Source organism: Nicotiana tomentosiformis, chromosome 2 (genome assembly GCF_000390325.3).
Source record: "Nicotiana tomentosiformis chromosome 2, ASM39032v3, whole genome shotgun sequence".
Taxonomy (NCBI): domain Eukaryota; kingdom Viridiplantae; phylum Streptophyta; class Magnoliopsida; order Solanales; family Solanaceae; genus Nicotiana; species Nicotiana tomentosiformis.
This window is the reverse complement of record NC_090813.1, coordinates 100,902,611-100,919,932: the sequence shown is the minus strand read 5'-3', so window position 1 is coordinate 100,919,932 and position 17,322 is coordinate 100,902,611. Positions and strand designations below refer to the sequence as shown.

The following is a 17,322-nucleotide window of genomic DNA, read 5'->3' as shown; positions in this document are numbered from 1 at the left end:
GCGCCCGTTATCAGCGCAATCAACCCATGCCCTGTGGCCAAACTCGCGCGCCCAAACCCTGATGCTAAAGCTAATGTTGCAGCCCCTCCAAGTTCCGCAGTGGACTTGCTTTTACCTTGTAGGAATCTAGGTCCCTTTTGTTGTAAATATAGAGTAGTTTTACTTACTGTATTTTCATTATGATTCTCTAGCTTATTTATGTCTAGTCCTGCAACTTTGGTTAATTTTTTTAAGCATTATTAAGGGGATCTAGTAGTCAAACTTTCAAGCAAGTAAACAATTATCTGTATTGGTGTCTCTTCCCCTCGACACCGTGTTGCCTTTCTGTAATAGCTTTCATTAATGCAATCAAGCTTTCTTTCATTCTCATTCTTTTTTCTGTTCTCTCAATTGTTTTTGACATCGATTTTTCCGTACGACACTGACAGTCTCGTCTAGCATACGGAGGGGACCCAGGTTGGTGGAAAGTAACCACACTAACATCAGTTGCTTAGCCTTGCGTTGCCCTTACAAGAAATCTCAGGAATGCGCCGCGTAACAGATTGTATGAGTAGGGTACGAGCAGTTTCAATGAGATGCCTATTATTTCTTTCAGCTACCCCATTTTGTTGAGATGTGTATGGACAAAATGTTTGATAAATGATCCCATGAGAGTTCATAAACCGTTGAAATAGGGAAGACAAATACTCTAGGGAAATGGGAGCGAGCATGCTTACCGAGCTGACTTGACTCACATTTTAGAGTGAACAAGTAAGATAAACCAGGTGCTATTTTTTGAAGTTTTGATAAATTGGGATGTCCCAACCGTTTATGTAATAAATCTGGTGAATCAGTAGCTGTACAAGTTGTTGAGTCCATGTGATTCAGCAATGATAAGGTAATAAAGTCCATTTGATTTATGCCGGTACTAATAATCCGCCTCGTCATGCGTTCCTGTATAAAAACAAGGTTATCAAGAAATAAAACTGAGTATTTAAGTGATTTGGCTAAGCGACTAACGACTATGAGATTAAAAGGACTACCAGGAACATAAAGAACTGAATCCAAAGGTAAGGAAGTAAATGAACTTGCTTGACCTATTCCATTTGCCATGGTTTGAGACCCTTTGGCCATTGTGACGATTGGAAAGATTGAGAATACGAAATATTAATGAAAAAGGATTTGTTACTAGAAATGTGATCAGATGCACCCGAATCAATGAACCAAGAGTCAGATGAAGAAGATTGAGAGACACAAGTCACACCATTACCTGTTTGTACAACGGAAGCTATCTCAGAAGATGTATGCTTACCTGCTTTGTAATGAAGGAACTCAATATAATTCGGTAAAGAAACCATCCAACTATTCAAAGTATTAGTTCCCATTTTGTTACGATCAAATTCAAATTACTTCCGAGTATAGACAAGTACGATGTCCAGAGAGAATGTGGCCAGAAAGCACTTGCAAAAAACTGGAAGATGATTGAACTTGCTGGAATATGTTGCTGGAAAATTCTGATTTTCTTGAAATTCTCAGATCTAACCTGTGAGTCCTAGCTGAATCCCAAAGAATATGAAAAACTATTGTTCACACCGGAAAACACTGTTCAAGCAGCAAGCACTATTGACGTTTGGGAAAAATAAAAAAGCACTGTTCACTAGAAAACATTGTTCACTGTTACCGAGTGAGTAGGCTCGGACAGTGAAGAAAAAATAGTAGTCGCCGGAATCTGGAAATCTCCGCTAGAAAATAAAAAAGTGGTTGAAATTTGGTGTAATCTGGATGGGTAGGGTTGGTGAGGGTAGGCTCGAAATCACCTCCTGAATAAGCTCTCCTAATGAAGTTTTGCCAAAAAGTGACCGGAAAAAGCTTCACGTGCCGGCGCGTGAGTTGGAATCTCGCCGGAAAATATTCTGCCGCGTGAGGGCGCGTGAGAGGGGTTCTGCTGGATAAAATTTACAGTTTAGTCGCCGGAAGCCGATCTACCTCTTGGTAGTGTTGGTTTTTGCACTACTCTGACGGAAATGAACTTTCACGCGGACAGACCTGCGGTCACCGGAATTGACTGCAGAATTTTCCGGTTAACTGATTCATTCTTCCCGGAATCGCTGGTATTAATGCACAACGATGAATCTCTGGCTGCTCTGATAGCATGTGAGAAATAGCACGGAAAATATATATTATTCATGTTTATATACGAAGACGAGAGAGAGGAAGGGCCGGGATTTGGACCAAGTGATATGCATCAAGGACGACGATGGTAGAGTATTGATGGAAGATGCTCAGATTAAGAGGAGATGGCAGACTTACTTTCATGAACTTCTGAATGAAAAATGGGATCGAGATATTGTGCTAGGTGAACTGGAGCATTCCGAGAGTCACCGTGACTTTGGGGACGGCAGGCACATCGAGGTTGAGGAGGTCGTTGGAGTTATGCTTAAGATGAGTAGGGGCAGAGCGATCGGGCCAGACAAAATTCTGATTGAATTTTGGAAGTGTGTGGGCAGAGCAGGCTTGGAGTGGTTGACTGGGCTGTTTAATATTATTTTTAGGACGAAGAGGATGCCGGAAGAGTGGAGGTGGAGTACGGTGGTCCCGTTGTATAAAAACAAAGGTGATATCCAGAGCTTTAGCAATTATAGGGGTATCAAATTATTAAGTCATACCATGAAATTTTGGGAGAGGGTGGTTGAAGCGAGGGTGAGGAGGACAGTGTCTGTATCCGACAACCAGATGGGGTTCATGCCGGGTCGTTCTACTATGGAAGCTATACACCTTATTAGGAGGTTGGTGGAACGGTACAGGGAGAGGAAGAAGGATATGCACATGGTGTTTATTGATTTAGAGAAAGCGTACGACAAGGTTCCTAGAGAAGTTCTCTGGAGATGCTTAGAGGCAAAAGACGTGCCGGCTGCCTACATTGGGCAATTAAGGACATGTATGATGGGGTTAAGACTCGGGTTAGGACGGTAGGAGGCGACCCTGAGCAGTTTCCAGTTGTTATGGGGTTATACCAAGGTTCTGCGCTTAGCCCGTTCTTATTTACCCCGATGATGGACGCGTTAACACACCATATTCAAGGGGAGGTGCCATGATGTATGTTATTCGCTGATGACATAGTTCTGATTGATGAGTCGCGAACCAGTGTTAACGAGAGGTTGGAGGTCCGGAGACAGGCCCTTGAGTCTAAGGGTTTCAAGCTGAGCAGGACGAAGACGGAATACCTGGAGTGTAAGTTCAGCACTGAACCGAGGGAAGTGGGCGTGGAAGTGAGGCTTGAATCACAGGTCATACCAAGTAGTGGCAATTTCAAGTACCTTGGGTCGGTTATCCAGAGGGGAGATTGACGAGGATGTCACACACCGTATTGGGGTGGGGTGGATGAAGTGGAGGTTAGCATCTGGAGTCTTGTGTGATAAGAGAGTGCCACCGATGCTCAAAGGTAAGTTTTACAAAGCGGTGGTTAGACCGGCCATGATGTATGGGGTTGAGTGTTGGCCTGTTAATAACTCACATATCCAGAAGATGAAAGTAGCAGAAATGAGGATGTTGAGGTGGATGTGTGGTCACACTAGGATGGATAAGATTAGGAATGAAGATATTCGGGAGAATGTGTGCATGACTCCCATTGATGACAAGATGCGGGAAGCGAGACTCAGATGGTTCGGACACGTACAAAGGAGAAGCCCAGATGCTCCGGTAAGGAGGTGTGAGCGACTGGCTTTGGAGTACACGAGAAAAGGTAGAGGACGACCTAAGAAGTATTGGGGAGAAGTTATCAGGCAGGACATGGCGAGACTTCAGATTTCTGAGGACATGACTCTTGATAGGAAGTTGTGGAGGTCGAGTATTAGGGTTGTAGGTTAGGAGATAGTTGAGTCTCTCTTCGTACCTTTGTGAGGCTAGGCTGGTAGGGTTTTTGTCGATGTCAGCTAGTGGTAATGTTGTGTCTTACTACTCCTTCGTTTACGATAGTGCCTGGTCTATGTACTGTCTATTGCGTTTGCTTTGCATCTACTTTCTCATTTCCATGATGTTATTTTTTCTATGGTTTCTATTGGTGATACTGATATAGTCTCTTTTCGTCTTCTTGAGCCGAGGGTCTTTCGGAAACAGCCTCTCTACTCCCTCGGGGTAAGAGTAAGGTCTGCGTACACACAACCCTCCCCGGACCCCACTAGTGGGATTTCACTGGGTCGTTGTTGTTATTGTTGTTATGTTTATATACTATAATACAAGGAGTCTATTTATATCTATATTCTAAAAATACATACTACTCCTATTCTAATGTGGGACTAAGCATACTAATATATACATAAACTATCTAACAACATTTTGTCATTGAGTGGGAGTGGTACCAGAATTAGGTACAGAGGTATTTCCTGTATTCTCTTAAATGTCTCTAATGCCTACCTCTGTTTAATAGGTTCGAGCTGGTTGTTTCTCGGAGATTCCCCCTAGCTCTTTGGCTGGACATCCACTTCTGAGTTTTGTTTTCAACTCTTTACAGGTAATATGTATTGCTAAACCTAACATGCATTGGTAATGGTCTAATAGTTTCTTCAAGTTGCTTCAAGTTCAGAAGTTATTAATACCCATTTACCTACTTAAATGGCTAACAGGTTTCGTCTTCATTTGATCTAGCCATTGAAGTTCTCACTGAACTTGTGAGTCGACATGAGGTAAAAGATTCATCTTCTTCTATAGTAAATTATGTGAGATTCTCGACTGGTTTCTTTATTTATTTTAAGAAAACAGAGAAAAGGGATGGGAAAATACATATACTCTCCCCATGAATTGGACATTTGGAGCGTGAAGTAACATATCATGGGTGTTCCAACATTGGATGGACCAATTACGAAGATGAGTCCGGCTCTGACGATGTTAAAAAATATCCAACCCAAATCCTTAAAACTATATGTAAAGTGGCTTATAACTCAGACGTATTTAAGCTAACATCCTCACGTTGTGATTCAATTTCGAGGTTATAGGTGAACTCGGATGTCTCTGTAACTAATTGTTGCAGCAAATAAAAAGATTAAAGTTGCTAGTAGCTAGCTGGAGTCGAATTCCAGCAGCTTAGGTTAAACATTTGGCCCTTTGCGACTGGCGGTGCCCTGAGCGATTCGAAATGTGGGTGCCTCTTTAATATAATTATACTATTTCTTCTATATATCTACATACACATACACTGTCTAGACCGAGGTTTGTGGGTGGCGATGCACCGCTCCTCTCTATGTAGACCGCCCCTGATTGGTACTCTTATGTGTAAGGATGCAGGGAAGATGTGAATCATTTGCTGCTCCATTGCCCGATAGCGTACTGGTTGTGGTGTACCATATGAAACATATTTGGGGTGGAAAAAATAATACCAAAAAGTATTAGATATATGTTTGGAGGGTGTAAGTCCTGGAGAAAGAAATAATGGGAAGAGCGTGGGAGATAGCTCTGTTGGAAATCACGTGAACTATATGGAAGGAAAGAGAAGCGCATTTGAAGAGTTGAAAATATATGTGCATCATTGAATGCTATTAGTAGCGAATCATACTTATTAACCTTTTCTACTTTTGGTATGCATATTGTATGGGGGATTCTCCCTTTCAAACAATAAAATTACTTATTTCATCAAAAAGTAATTAATATGGGATCCATCTGGAAGATTTACACCAAACAAAATTGGCCCAAGTTAGTTCTCTTCTTTGGATTTTAAACGAACCTCTTGTACTTTTGCGTTTGCAGTGTATACCACAAGTTTTGTTATGCAAAGTTGGATTTCTTAGAGATATACTTCTTCTCCCAGCTCTTAGCAGTGGAGACGAGACTGTGATAAGTGGTCTTGCTTGTTTTCTGTCAGAAATTGGTCATGCTGTAAGTATTTTCAAACTTCCGAGCTGGAAAAGGGTCTTTTACTCTATTGATTCTTGCAGCCAAATAGACTAAATGAGTCCTACCTATGCTTCAAAAACTTAGCATCAAGGATCTGCGAAACTAATTAGCTATTTTTTCCTTGTATAATAGGCTCCGTCTTTGATTGCTGAAGCAAGTCCTGAAGCATTTGTATTGACTGATGCACTCTTGAGGTCAGATGCCATTTCTTATATTTGCTTTATGTGTTGCAAGCAACTCATTTACATAGGTTCAAAGTATGAAAGCATAAAATCCTGGTTCTATCATCGTTGGTTGACTCCATTGTAAGCATAGTTGACTGTAAATCTGAAGCTTTCTTTATACTGCCCCTATTGCTGGCTTCTTTCACCAAGAGAGGCGCTTGCATTAATGAATTCAATTGAGATATAAAGTAGAAGAATCTGTATGGTCCCAAGTGAAGTTAATGCTCCTTTATCTAGTTGACACTGTCTATCCTGATATGTTCTCCAGTTGTATTTTGTAAGGAATAGGCTGTTTGAGAATCAATCTTAGAGTAGATTATTGGGGATGCTGTCAACATTGTTTTTGCTATTATCTAGAAGTTGTGAAGCTTCTTTTCTATTTCACTGCCGTTAGCATTTTCTGTGTACTTTTCCCCATTTAAATACAGTTTTAATTTAATTTTGAGATCATGTGGCTTGAAGTTGAAGGTTTTGTGGATCTGAGTGAAAAATGGTGGAACTTCTATAAGGTGCAGGGATCTCTAGAACCCAAGTATTGGCCAGTAAACTGAGAATATTAAAGAATGATATAAAAAAATGTAACTCTGAGGTGTTTGGCAGAATTGAAGTCAAGAAACAGCTATTCTGTAAAAACTATATCAACTGGACAGAGTTACAGTAGAAACATGGTCAATGAGGGTTCATATAACCAACCTCAATCTTGTTTGAGATTGAGGCGTAGTTATTATTTGTTTGACAGAGTTACAGAAGAGAGAAATCTGAAAGAGGAGGAAATAGCTACAAGGAACACACTGGAAAAAGAATTGGAAGTGACTGGTAAAGTTGAAGAGACATCTTGGAGGGAAAAATCCAGACATTTTTTGATAAACTGCTGGTTAATGGAACATAAACTGAGGATCCAGATGCAATAAAAGGGGAAATCTTGAGTTATTACAAAAATATGTTCCATGAAGCAGAAAGTTGGAGCCCAGATTGGATGGACCAAGATTTGAGAAAAATTTCAGAGCCAGACAGGGAATGGCTGCTGAGATCCTTTCCAGAGGAAGAAGTTCTCATGACCTTAAGAAACAGGGCAGGAGATAAAGCTCCTGAAATCTGATGGAAACTTTTGAATATTTACACTTGGAAGAGAATTTTGAAAAGAGTCTAAATGCAACCTTCTGCCACTTGTGGGACTATACTGGGTTTGTTGTTGTTGTTGTTGTTGTAGTCTAAATGCAACCTTCATTGTATTATCTCCAAAAAAGAAAGAGGCTACATAGCATTGGGATTTTAGACAATATGCCTTTTAGGCAGTGTCTAAAAAGATCATAGCTAAAGTCCTCATTGAGAGGCTAAAAAGTGTAATGGGCAGATTGATCTCAGGCACACAGATGCATTTATCCATGGCAGAGGATGCAATTAGTTGACAATGAGTGTTTAGACTCAAGAATGAGGTAAGGAGAAGCTGGAATAGTTTGTAAATTAGACTTGGAAAAGGCCTAAGACCACGTAAACAGGTCTTTTCTGTTGAAATTGTTGGTACACATGGGATTTTGTATGGGTAAATTAAATGAAAGATTGCATTGCCTCTGTGATGTTCTCTATCCCCATTAATGGCAGACCAGTGGGCTACTTCCCATCAAAAAGAGGCATAAGGCAAGGGGATCTCATCTCTCGTTACGGTAAGTATTGGGAGCTTTGAGCAAGATGTTAAAAATCACAGGCAGAAAAGGCTGGATCAAAGAGTTTAGAGTGGGAAATGGGGGTAATAATCAGCTGGAGCTTTCACATTTGCTGTACGCAAATGATACCTTGATACTATTGGTGCTTCCCGTAAATCTGTCCAAGAGCTGCCTGTTTCCAGTGAACATAGTGAATAACATTCAATCCCTGGCTGCAATACTAGTATGTAAATGTAACATTTTCCTGCTACTTACCTTGGTTTACCACCGGGGCCTCAACATAGACAAGGAGTAATCTTGAAAGGATACCGACATATTAGACGGGATTCCGACATATTGCTTGTCTCTACATGTATTACCCTAAAAAATTGCAAATCGGCTTGACAAGCTAAGGAGGGATTTCCTATGGTCAGGGAATTCAGAGAGCCATAAATTTGATCTAGTGAAGTGGTCCACAGTCACCACTCCTAAACAATGTGGTGAAATAGGGCAAGGGACTTGAAACTAAATCACAAAGCTTTTAAATGGTTGTGGAGGTTTAGCAGTGATCAAGATGTTTTATGAAAAAAGTTTTCGCTACAAAATATGGAACGGTAAACTGTTGGTGTACCAAACAAGTGATATGTTCCTATGGGTTTGCACTACGGAAACAAAGAAGAAACTTATGGGGAGAATTTAAATTATTGACAGTGATATCAGCTGGTGATGTGAGGAAGAAATAAATGTGGGAGGAATAGGATCCTTGGCTGGAGGAATCCCCATAATGATTTCCTTCCCAGATTTGCACAGCTTAGTTCCGAAACTACAAGCCATAGTGGCAGATAGACTTGGAGATGGATGGAATTTAGTGCTCAGAAGAAATTGTTTCGACTGGGAAATAGAAAGGCTGGCTCAATCGTTTTTGCAACTTGACAGCTTCCATTTATTAGCACAAGAGCAGGACATTTATTTTGGAAAGCTGATAGCAAATGAAAGTTTACGGTGAAGTCTTGCTAAAATTTTATGCAAACCAGCAGGATTACAGGTGGCCATGGAGGTTGACTTGGAAGATGAAAGCCTCCCTAAGAGCAGCCTGTTTTGGCTGGTTAGCAATGTCAGAAGCATGTTTAACTCAAGACATACAAGAAAAAGGGTGCATTATCTGTACTAGGCGCTACATGTGCACAACGAGATTGAATCTAGTCATCTACTAATCATATTCTCCTTCGTTGTACATACACATTGTAGGCATGGTGCCTTAAATCTATTAATATTTTGGGATTCAGTGAGTGATGCCTCAATTTATTAAAGAAGCTGTGTTGGCATGGAAGGCCATAATGTCAGGAAGCACCTCCGGCAGATCTGGAACACAATTCCTATTTTCATTTTTTGGATAATTTGGACAGAAAGAAGCAGGAGATGCTTTGAAGACAAATACACAACATATGATTGTCTTAGGTCTAGTTTTCACATATAATACCTGATGTAATATGAAGCTACAAGATGATGTTGATGTTTTTGTAAATTTCTTAGAATCCCTTCAATCATGGGGGATAGGGAAGTTCTATTTTGATGTACATAATTTTTGGGACCTTCATGGCCCATCTAATAAAACATCAATAAAACATTAATAAAGCATCTTTTACTTATTTAAAAAAAATGCAGTTCTAATACATCTCAGTATCTGACATGTCCTGTATGATGGCAGTTGTGTTTCATTTCCAAGTGAAGATTGGGAGATTGCAGACTCGACTTTGCAGTTCTGGTGCTTTTACCTTTTCCTGATAAAGTTACTTTTGTACAAACTGGGACCTGTTACTTAGCTATTGACAGGGTCCAGAGCAGATTGCTGAAATGAAATGTGTAGTTCAAACGGTTCCCCTATCCAAGAACACTCTCGCTTTGCAGGTGCAGTCTTGCCAGCTTCATCCTGGGCCTGGATGTAGATAGTGGAGAAAATGTTAAGAGCGTCAAGGTCTTATTTTTTCCTGTTTTCTCGGTGTTGTTGGATGCCCTTCTGTTGCGTTCTCAGGTTAGCTTCTATTTGCATGCATTTGTAGTGCATATTGTTTCTTTATTCTGCTTATGTTTATTTCCATCCCACAAATTGCTCTATTGACCTCTCTTTTCATTAACTAGCATGTGGATTTGTTGGATTTTACAATAATGTTATATGGCAACTTCTATTCTTCACGGGGAGTGTATCTGTGATAATTGAAAGAATATTGTGCTTATAGACTTATCACTCAACAAGGTTTCCTAAGGTATCACATATGGGGATATTTTCCAAATTATTCCTTTTCCCTGGTTTCATCTTTCATTTAGGTGCTACTTTCGTTGTGATCATCTGGAAATTGGAGGGAAAATATGCCCCTTGGCTGAGGTATCACGGTTGTTTGCAAGTCGTGTCATTTCTCACTCTTACTCTTAAGCTTTACATCTAAGACTACTAACCTATGTTGGGTGATGGAATAACCTGATAGCCCTTGCATGTACTTTTATCTCCCCTTTTAACCTTTTTTTTCTTGAGCAGTATACCAAAAAGAAGAGAACCTACACCGAATATGATTCTCAACCAAGGAAACCAAATCCTCTATAAAAATAGTTTACCTCAAAGATACACCACAAGGAAACTAGAGAGAACTATTTTGTAACTTTACAAAGTTTTGGTCAATTCTTTCAAAAGCTCTCCTATTTCTCTCTTTCCACATAAACCACATAATAGCTAAAGGAGCACCATTCCAAGCCCTTAGACTTCTCTTTCTCCTCATGAAGGTCCAACTATGCAATGCCTCCTTTTGTGCCTGGCATCACCCATTGCAAACCTAACCAATTAAGAACTGCTGTCCACAATCTTGTAGCCACTTTACAATGTAGAAGGAGATGATCAACATCTTCGCCCGAGCCTTTACACATGAAGCACCAACTAACATGGGTGATCCTCCTCTTCCTTAGATTTTCTGTTATCAAAATTACTCCCTGCGTTGCCAACCACACAAAGAAGGAGATGATCGACATCTTCGCCCGAGCCTTTACACATGAAGCACCAACTAACCTAGGTGATCCTCCTCTTTCTTAGATTTTCTGCTGTCAAAATTACTCCCTTCGTTGCCAACCACACAAAGAAGCAAACCTAGGTGCTCTGGGAACCAAATAGAATGGAATGGAAATGCAGATTCCCCTCTCCCTAATAACCTCTTGTATAAGAATTGATATTGAACAAGCTGTCCCTCTATCATGCAATTTCCATCAAACGTAGACAGCTTGCAGTATGTTCTTCCTGTACAAAAGCTCAACCAAGTTATGATATTCCCCATCTCCTAGTCCTGTAGTTCCTCCTAAATCTCAAATCCCAGTGAACTTCCACCTCATGAACCATATAAATTTGTTGGACTATCAGCTCTTTTTGGCCCGAAACTCTATATATGTTGGGAAAATCTACCCTCAAGTCATCCTCTCCACACCACTTGTGCTCTCAAAACTAACCTTGCTTCCATCCCCCACCGCAAATTTCCAGTAAAATCTTCCCACCCCTTCATAATACCCCTCCATAATCTTCACACAAATGGACTCTGATGTTCCTAGTCCGCCATCCCCCTTCATAGTACCATATTTTTCAGCAACCACCCCCATCCAAAGGGCATTCTTCTCCATCCTAGATCTTCAAATCCACTTCCCTAACAGAGATCTATTGAAAAACTAAAGATCTTTCACTCCAAGTCCCCTTTTTTGAAGATGTGACAACTTTCCAATTCACTAAATGGAATTTTTATACCCTCTATTGTATCCTACAAAAAGTTACGCCGAAGTCTTTCCAATCTTTCCGTCACATTACTAGGAGCATGCAGAAGTGATATGAAATATGTAGGGATGCTAGACAAAGTGCTTTTTATTAAAACTTCCTTCCTTCTTTCGACAAGTACCTCTTTTGCGATCTTGCTAACTGTTTCTCTACTCTTTCAATCACTTGATTCCACACTGCAATATTCTTTTTCTAAAGCTGCCAACGGTAGACCCAAATAGGTTGTGAGAAATATCACGGCAAAAATATATTATTGATGTGTTTAACAATAATACAAGGACCCCTGTTTATAACAAAATACAATACATACACTAATTGACTGAACTTACCAAACCAGGTTCGAGGAGACTGCTTTAGACCATAAAGTAACCGGCGCAAGCGACATTCAAGGCCACTAGACTCCCTATGAGCAACAAAACCAGGTGATATAAACTTCATCCTTAAGGTCACTGTGAAAAAAAAAACATTCTTAATGTCCAACTGATAGAGAGGCCAATGGCGAATAGAAGCTATGGATAGAAAAAGGCGAACTAATGCTATTTTAGCCATGGGAGAGAAAGTATCACTGTAATCGAGCCCAAATATCTGAGTATATCCTTTGGCAACAAGACGAGCCTTAAGTCGATCAACCTGGCCATCCGGACCAACTTTGACTGCATAAACCCAATGACAACCAACAATAGATTTACTTGAAGGAAGAGGAACAAGCTCCCAAGTACCACTCGTATGTAAAACAGCTGTCTTGTCAATCATAGCCTATCGCCATCCTGGATGAGACATTGCTTCACTTGTAGACTTAGGGATAAAAATAAAGGACAAAGAAGATACAAAAACATAATGGGTGATGACGGACAATGACAAGTTAAACTGACATAATAGGGATTAGGATTAATTGTGGTCTGTATACTTTTTCAAAGTGCAATCTGTGGACTAGGAAGAGAAAAGTCCGTAGTAGGAGCAGGGTCAGGTGTAGGGCGTGAATCAACTGGGCGTGGCCGACAGTGATAAGTCAAGAGTGGCTAGGAATCTAGAAGGAGCAATACTAAACTCCTCAACGGTTGGTATCGGTAAGAATTCTGTGGCTGAGGGTGTAGGAGGAGCTATAGTAAACTCCTCAAAAGTCGGTATAGGTAAGACCTCAGATATATCAAGGTGGTCAGAAGAGGTAAAGTAAGCTCTAGACTCAGAAAATGTGACATTAGCTGACATAAGGTACCTACGGAGATCAGGTGAGTAACAACAATATCCTTTAGGACAAAGGCGGAGCTAAGATTTCAACCTTATGGGTTCTGCATTTTAGAGCAATGGCTTCAAGCGCTAATGACTGGGTTCTAAATTTAATATTTGTATATATTTAATAGATTTTTTTAACACAAATATCCTGTTTGAGCAAAAGCTACTGGGTTCGGCCGAACCCGTAGCGTGGCTTCTGCCTCCGCCCCTGCTTTCTGAACACGAGAATAACCAAGGAAGACACACTTTAGAGCACGGGGAGCTAACTTATCTTTCCCATGGGCTAAGTTGGGCTAAGTTATGAATGAAATATGTGCTCCCAAAAATACGAGGAGGAAGAGAGTATAAGGGTGACTGGGGAAATAATACAATGCGGAATCTGATTCTGGATGGAAGATGAAAGCATCCGATTAATCAAATAACAAGCTGTGAGAACTGAATTGCCCAAAAATACAACGGAATATGAGATTCAATGAGAAGTGTGCAAGCAGTCTCAATGAGTTACCTATTCTTTCTCTCTGCAACCCCATTATTTTAAGGGGCATATAAGGACAAAATGTCTGATGAATAATTCTTTGAGAAGTCATAAACAACTGAAACTGAGAGGATAAATGTTCTAAGACATTATCACTGCGAAAAGTGCGAATAGAAACACCAAAGTGATTTTTTAATTTCAGCACAATACAACAACTACGACCCAGTAAAATCCCACTAGTGGGGTTTAGGGAGGGTAGTGTCTACGCAGACCTTACCTCTACCCCGAACGAGTAAAGAGGCTGTTTCCGAAAGACCGTCGGCTCAAGAAGACAAAAGGATACAATATCAATACCACCACAGAGATCATAGGAAAAATAACAACATGAAGCTAGAAGATAGAGGCAAAGCAAAAGCGATAGCCAGTAATTAGACCCGACACTATGAGAAACGAAAGAGTAGTAAGACACAACATTACCACTAGCTATCTTAGACGAAAGTCCTACCAGACTAGTCTCACAAAGGTATGGAGTAAGGCAAGACTCAACTATCTCCTAACCTACAACCGTAATACTCGACCTACACAGCTTCTTATTAAGGGCCATGTCCTCGGAAATCTGAAGCTTAGCCATGTCCTGCCTGATCACCTCTTCCCAATACTTCCTAGGCCACCCTCTACCTCTTCTCGTGCCCTCCACATCCAGCCGCTCACACCTCCTTACCGGAGCATCTGGGCTTCTCCTCTGTACATGCCCGAACCATCTGAGCCTCGCTTCCCGCATCTTGTCATCAATGTGAGCCACGCCCACCATCTCCCGAATATCATCATTCCTAATCTTGTTCATCCTAGTGTGCCCGCACATCCACCTCAACATCTTCATTTCTGCTACTTTCATCTTCTGGATATGTGAGTTCTTAACAGGCCAACACTCAGCCCCATACATCATGGTCGGTCTAACCATCGCTTTATAGAACTTACCTTTGAGTATCAATGACACTCTCTTGTCACACAGGACTCCAGATGCTAACCTCCACTTCATCCATCCCACCCCAATACGGTGTGTGACATCCTAGTCAATCTCCCCTCCCCCCTGGATAACCAACCCGAGGTACTTAAAACTGCCTCTACTTGGAATGACCTGTGATTCAAGCCTCACATCCACGCCCACTTCCCTCGGCTCAACGCTGAACTTACACTCCAGGTATTCCGTCTTCGTCCTGCCCAACTTGAAACCCTTAGACTCAAGAGCCTGTCTCCAAACCTCTAGCCTCTCGTTAACACCGACTCGGGACTCATCAATCAGAACTATGTCATCAGCACAATAACTATGGAATATAAAAAATAACTTAGAACCGTCTTTCATTTAAAAAAAGCCAAGTACATCTTGAAAAATCATCAATCAAACTAAATGTTAGTTTACAGCATGTATATAGTGTAGTATTGTCCCACATTGGTAGAAGAGTAGTATGCCCTTGTATAGTATAGCTATAAATAAGGACCTCTTGTATTGTATTGTTCATCCAATATCAATAACATATTTTCTCCCGTGCCTTCTCACATGGTATCAGAGCAATTGTGAGAGTCTTATCGCTGTGCATAAATTCCAGCGATTCCGGGAAAGAGAAATCAGTATTTTTTAAGGCTATTTTCTATCTGCTTCATTTCTGTCAGTGTTGTGCAAAATCCAACACTACCAAAAGAGTCGTCACTGTCCGGCGACCAAACCCCAGTGAAAAACTCCGGCAGCAGCCTCCTCACGTGCCTCCACACGCCACCAGAAGCTCATGCGCCGGCGCGTACGACCACTTCCGGCCATTTTTTGAAAATCTTCCTTCAGAACAGTTGGGTCGCCTGGTAATTCCGATCCTACCCCTACTGTTTTCATTTCATTCCGACAACTTTGAGTTTTTTCCGGCAGCTACAGTACTATTCCGACAACTACAGTACTATTCCGACAGCTACAGTAGATTCCGGCAGCTACAGTTTTTCAGTATTCTGTTTCTGTGTTTCCGTACACTGTTTTATTGGATTACAGTTGATTCTTTCTCCTATTTGGTAATAATTTGTAACAATGTCTTTGGGATTTGATGCTTTTGGGTCTAGAAACATGAGTTCTGGAAGCTCTAGTGCTATTATTACCTCGGAACCTTTAATGGGAGGTTCAAACTACTTAGCTTGGGCTTCATCTGTCGAGTTATGGTGTAGAGGTCAAGGTGTTCAAGATCATCTAATCAAACAGTCTAGCGATGGAGATGAAAAGTCAATAGCACTTTGGGCAAAAATCGATGCTCGGTTATGTAGCATCTTGTGGCGATCTATTGATTCCAAGTTGATGCCCTTGTTTCGTCCATTCCAGACATGTTATTTGGTTTGGGCAAAGGCACGCACCTTATACACTAATGACATATCTCGTTTCTATGATGTGATATCACGGATGACAAACTTAAAGAAGCAGGAATTGGATGTCTACTTACTTGGGTCAAGTACAGGCAGTCATGGAGGAATTTGAGAAATTGATGCCAGTTTCTGCTAGTGTGGAAAAACAACAAGAGCAGCGACAAAAGATGTTTCTCGTTCTTACCCTCGCTGGACTTCCTAATGATCTTGATTCAGTACGCGACCAGATTTTGGCTAGTCCGTCTGTCCCGACAGTTGATGAATTATTCTCTCGATTACTCCGCCTTGCTGCAGCACCAAGTCCACCAGTGATCTCATCACAGATACTTGATTCCTCTGTTCTTGCATCCCAGACAATGGATGTTCGGGCATCTCAAACTATGGAGCATAGACGAGGAGGAGGTCGTTTTGGAAGATCTAGACCCAAGTGTTCTTATTGTCACAAACTTGGACACACTTGTGAAATGTGCTATTTCTTACATGGTCGTCCACCCAAAAATGCTTACATTGCTCAGACAGAGACTCCAGGTAACCCAGGTAACCAAGGATTTTCTTTATCTAAAGAAGAATATAATGAGCTCCTTCAGTATCGAGCAAGTAAGCAGACATCTCCACAAGTAGCCTCAGTTGCTCAGACTGATACTTCTGTTTCTGGTAATTCTTTTGCTTGTGTTTCCCAGTCTAGCACTCTTGGCCCATGGGTCATGGACTCCGGCGCTTCTGATCACATCTCTGGTAATATATCACTTTTGTCAAATATTGTATATTCACAGTCTCTTCCCACTGTTACTTTAGCCAATGGATGTCAAACTAAGGCAAAAGGAGTTGGACAAGCTAATCCCTTGTCTTCTATCACCCTAGATTCCGTTCTTTATGTCCCTGGCTGTCCTTTTAGTCTTGCATCTGTTAGTCGTTTGACTCGTGCCCTCCATTGTGGTATATATTTTATTGACGATTCTTTTATTATGCAGGACCGCAGTACGGGACAGACAATTGGTACAGGACGTGAATCAGAAGGCCTTTACTACCTTAACTCACTCAGTCCTTCCAAAACATGTCTAGTTACAGATCCTCCAGATCTAATCCACAGACGTTTAGGACATCCGAGTTTATCCAAACTTCAGAAGATGGTGCCTAGTTTATCTAGTTTGTCTACATTAGATTGTGAGTCGTGTCAACTTGGGAAACATACCCGAGCCTCCTTTTCGCGTAGTGTTGAGAGTCATGCAGAGTCTGTCTTCTCCTTAGTTCATTCTGATATATGGGGTCCTAGTAGAGTCAGTTCATCCTTGGGATTTCGTTATTTTGTCAGTTTCATTGATGATTATTCAAGATGTACTTGGCTTTTCTTAATGAAAGATCGTTCTGAGTTATTTTCTATATTCCAGAGTTTCTGTGCTGAAATCAAAAACCAATTTGGTGTTTCTATTCGCATTTTTCGCAGTGATAATGCCTTAGAATATTTATCTTCTCAATTTCAGCAGTTTATGACTTCTCAGGGAATTATTCATCAGACATCTTGTCCTTATACCCCTCAGCAAAATGGGGTTGCTGAGAGAAAGAATAGGCACCTTATTGAGACTGCTCGCACACTTCTAATTGAATCTCGTGTTCCGTTGCGTTTTTGGGGCGATGCAGTTCTCACAGCTTGTTATTTGATTAATCGGATGCCTTCATCTCCCA

At 41.0% G+C, this 17,322-nt stretch overlaps 1 protein-coding gene across 6 annotated transcripts in view; it reads left to right on the top strand.

The window, feature by feature from the left end:
- Window positions 1-17,322, top strand: part of LOC104121621 (transportin MOS14) — a 98,015-nt gene that overhangs the window by 17,211 nt on the left and 63,482 nt on the right. For 4 of the 6 annotated variants that reach the window (XM_070195927.1, XM_070195929.1, XM_070195926.1 and 1 more), the window contains 6 exons: window positions 4,406-4,489; window positions 4,602-4,661; window positions 5,719-5,847; window positions 5,998-6,059; window positions 9,441-9,497; window positions 9,641-9,764. In XM_070195927.1, the coding sequence (XP_070052028.1) occupies window positions 4,406-4,489; window positions 4,602-4,661; window positions 5,719-5,847; window positions 5,998-6,059; window positions 9,441-9,497; window positions 9,641-9,764 (516 nt within the window). The remainder of the gene's footprint in view (window positions 1-4,405; window positions 4,490-4,601; window positions 4,662-5,718; window positions 5,848-5,997; window positions 6,060-9,440; window positions 9,498-9,640; window positions 9,765-17,322) is intronic. The other 2 variants (XM_070195928.1, XM_070195930.1) reach the window with 2 other exon arrangements.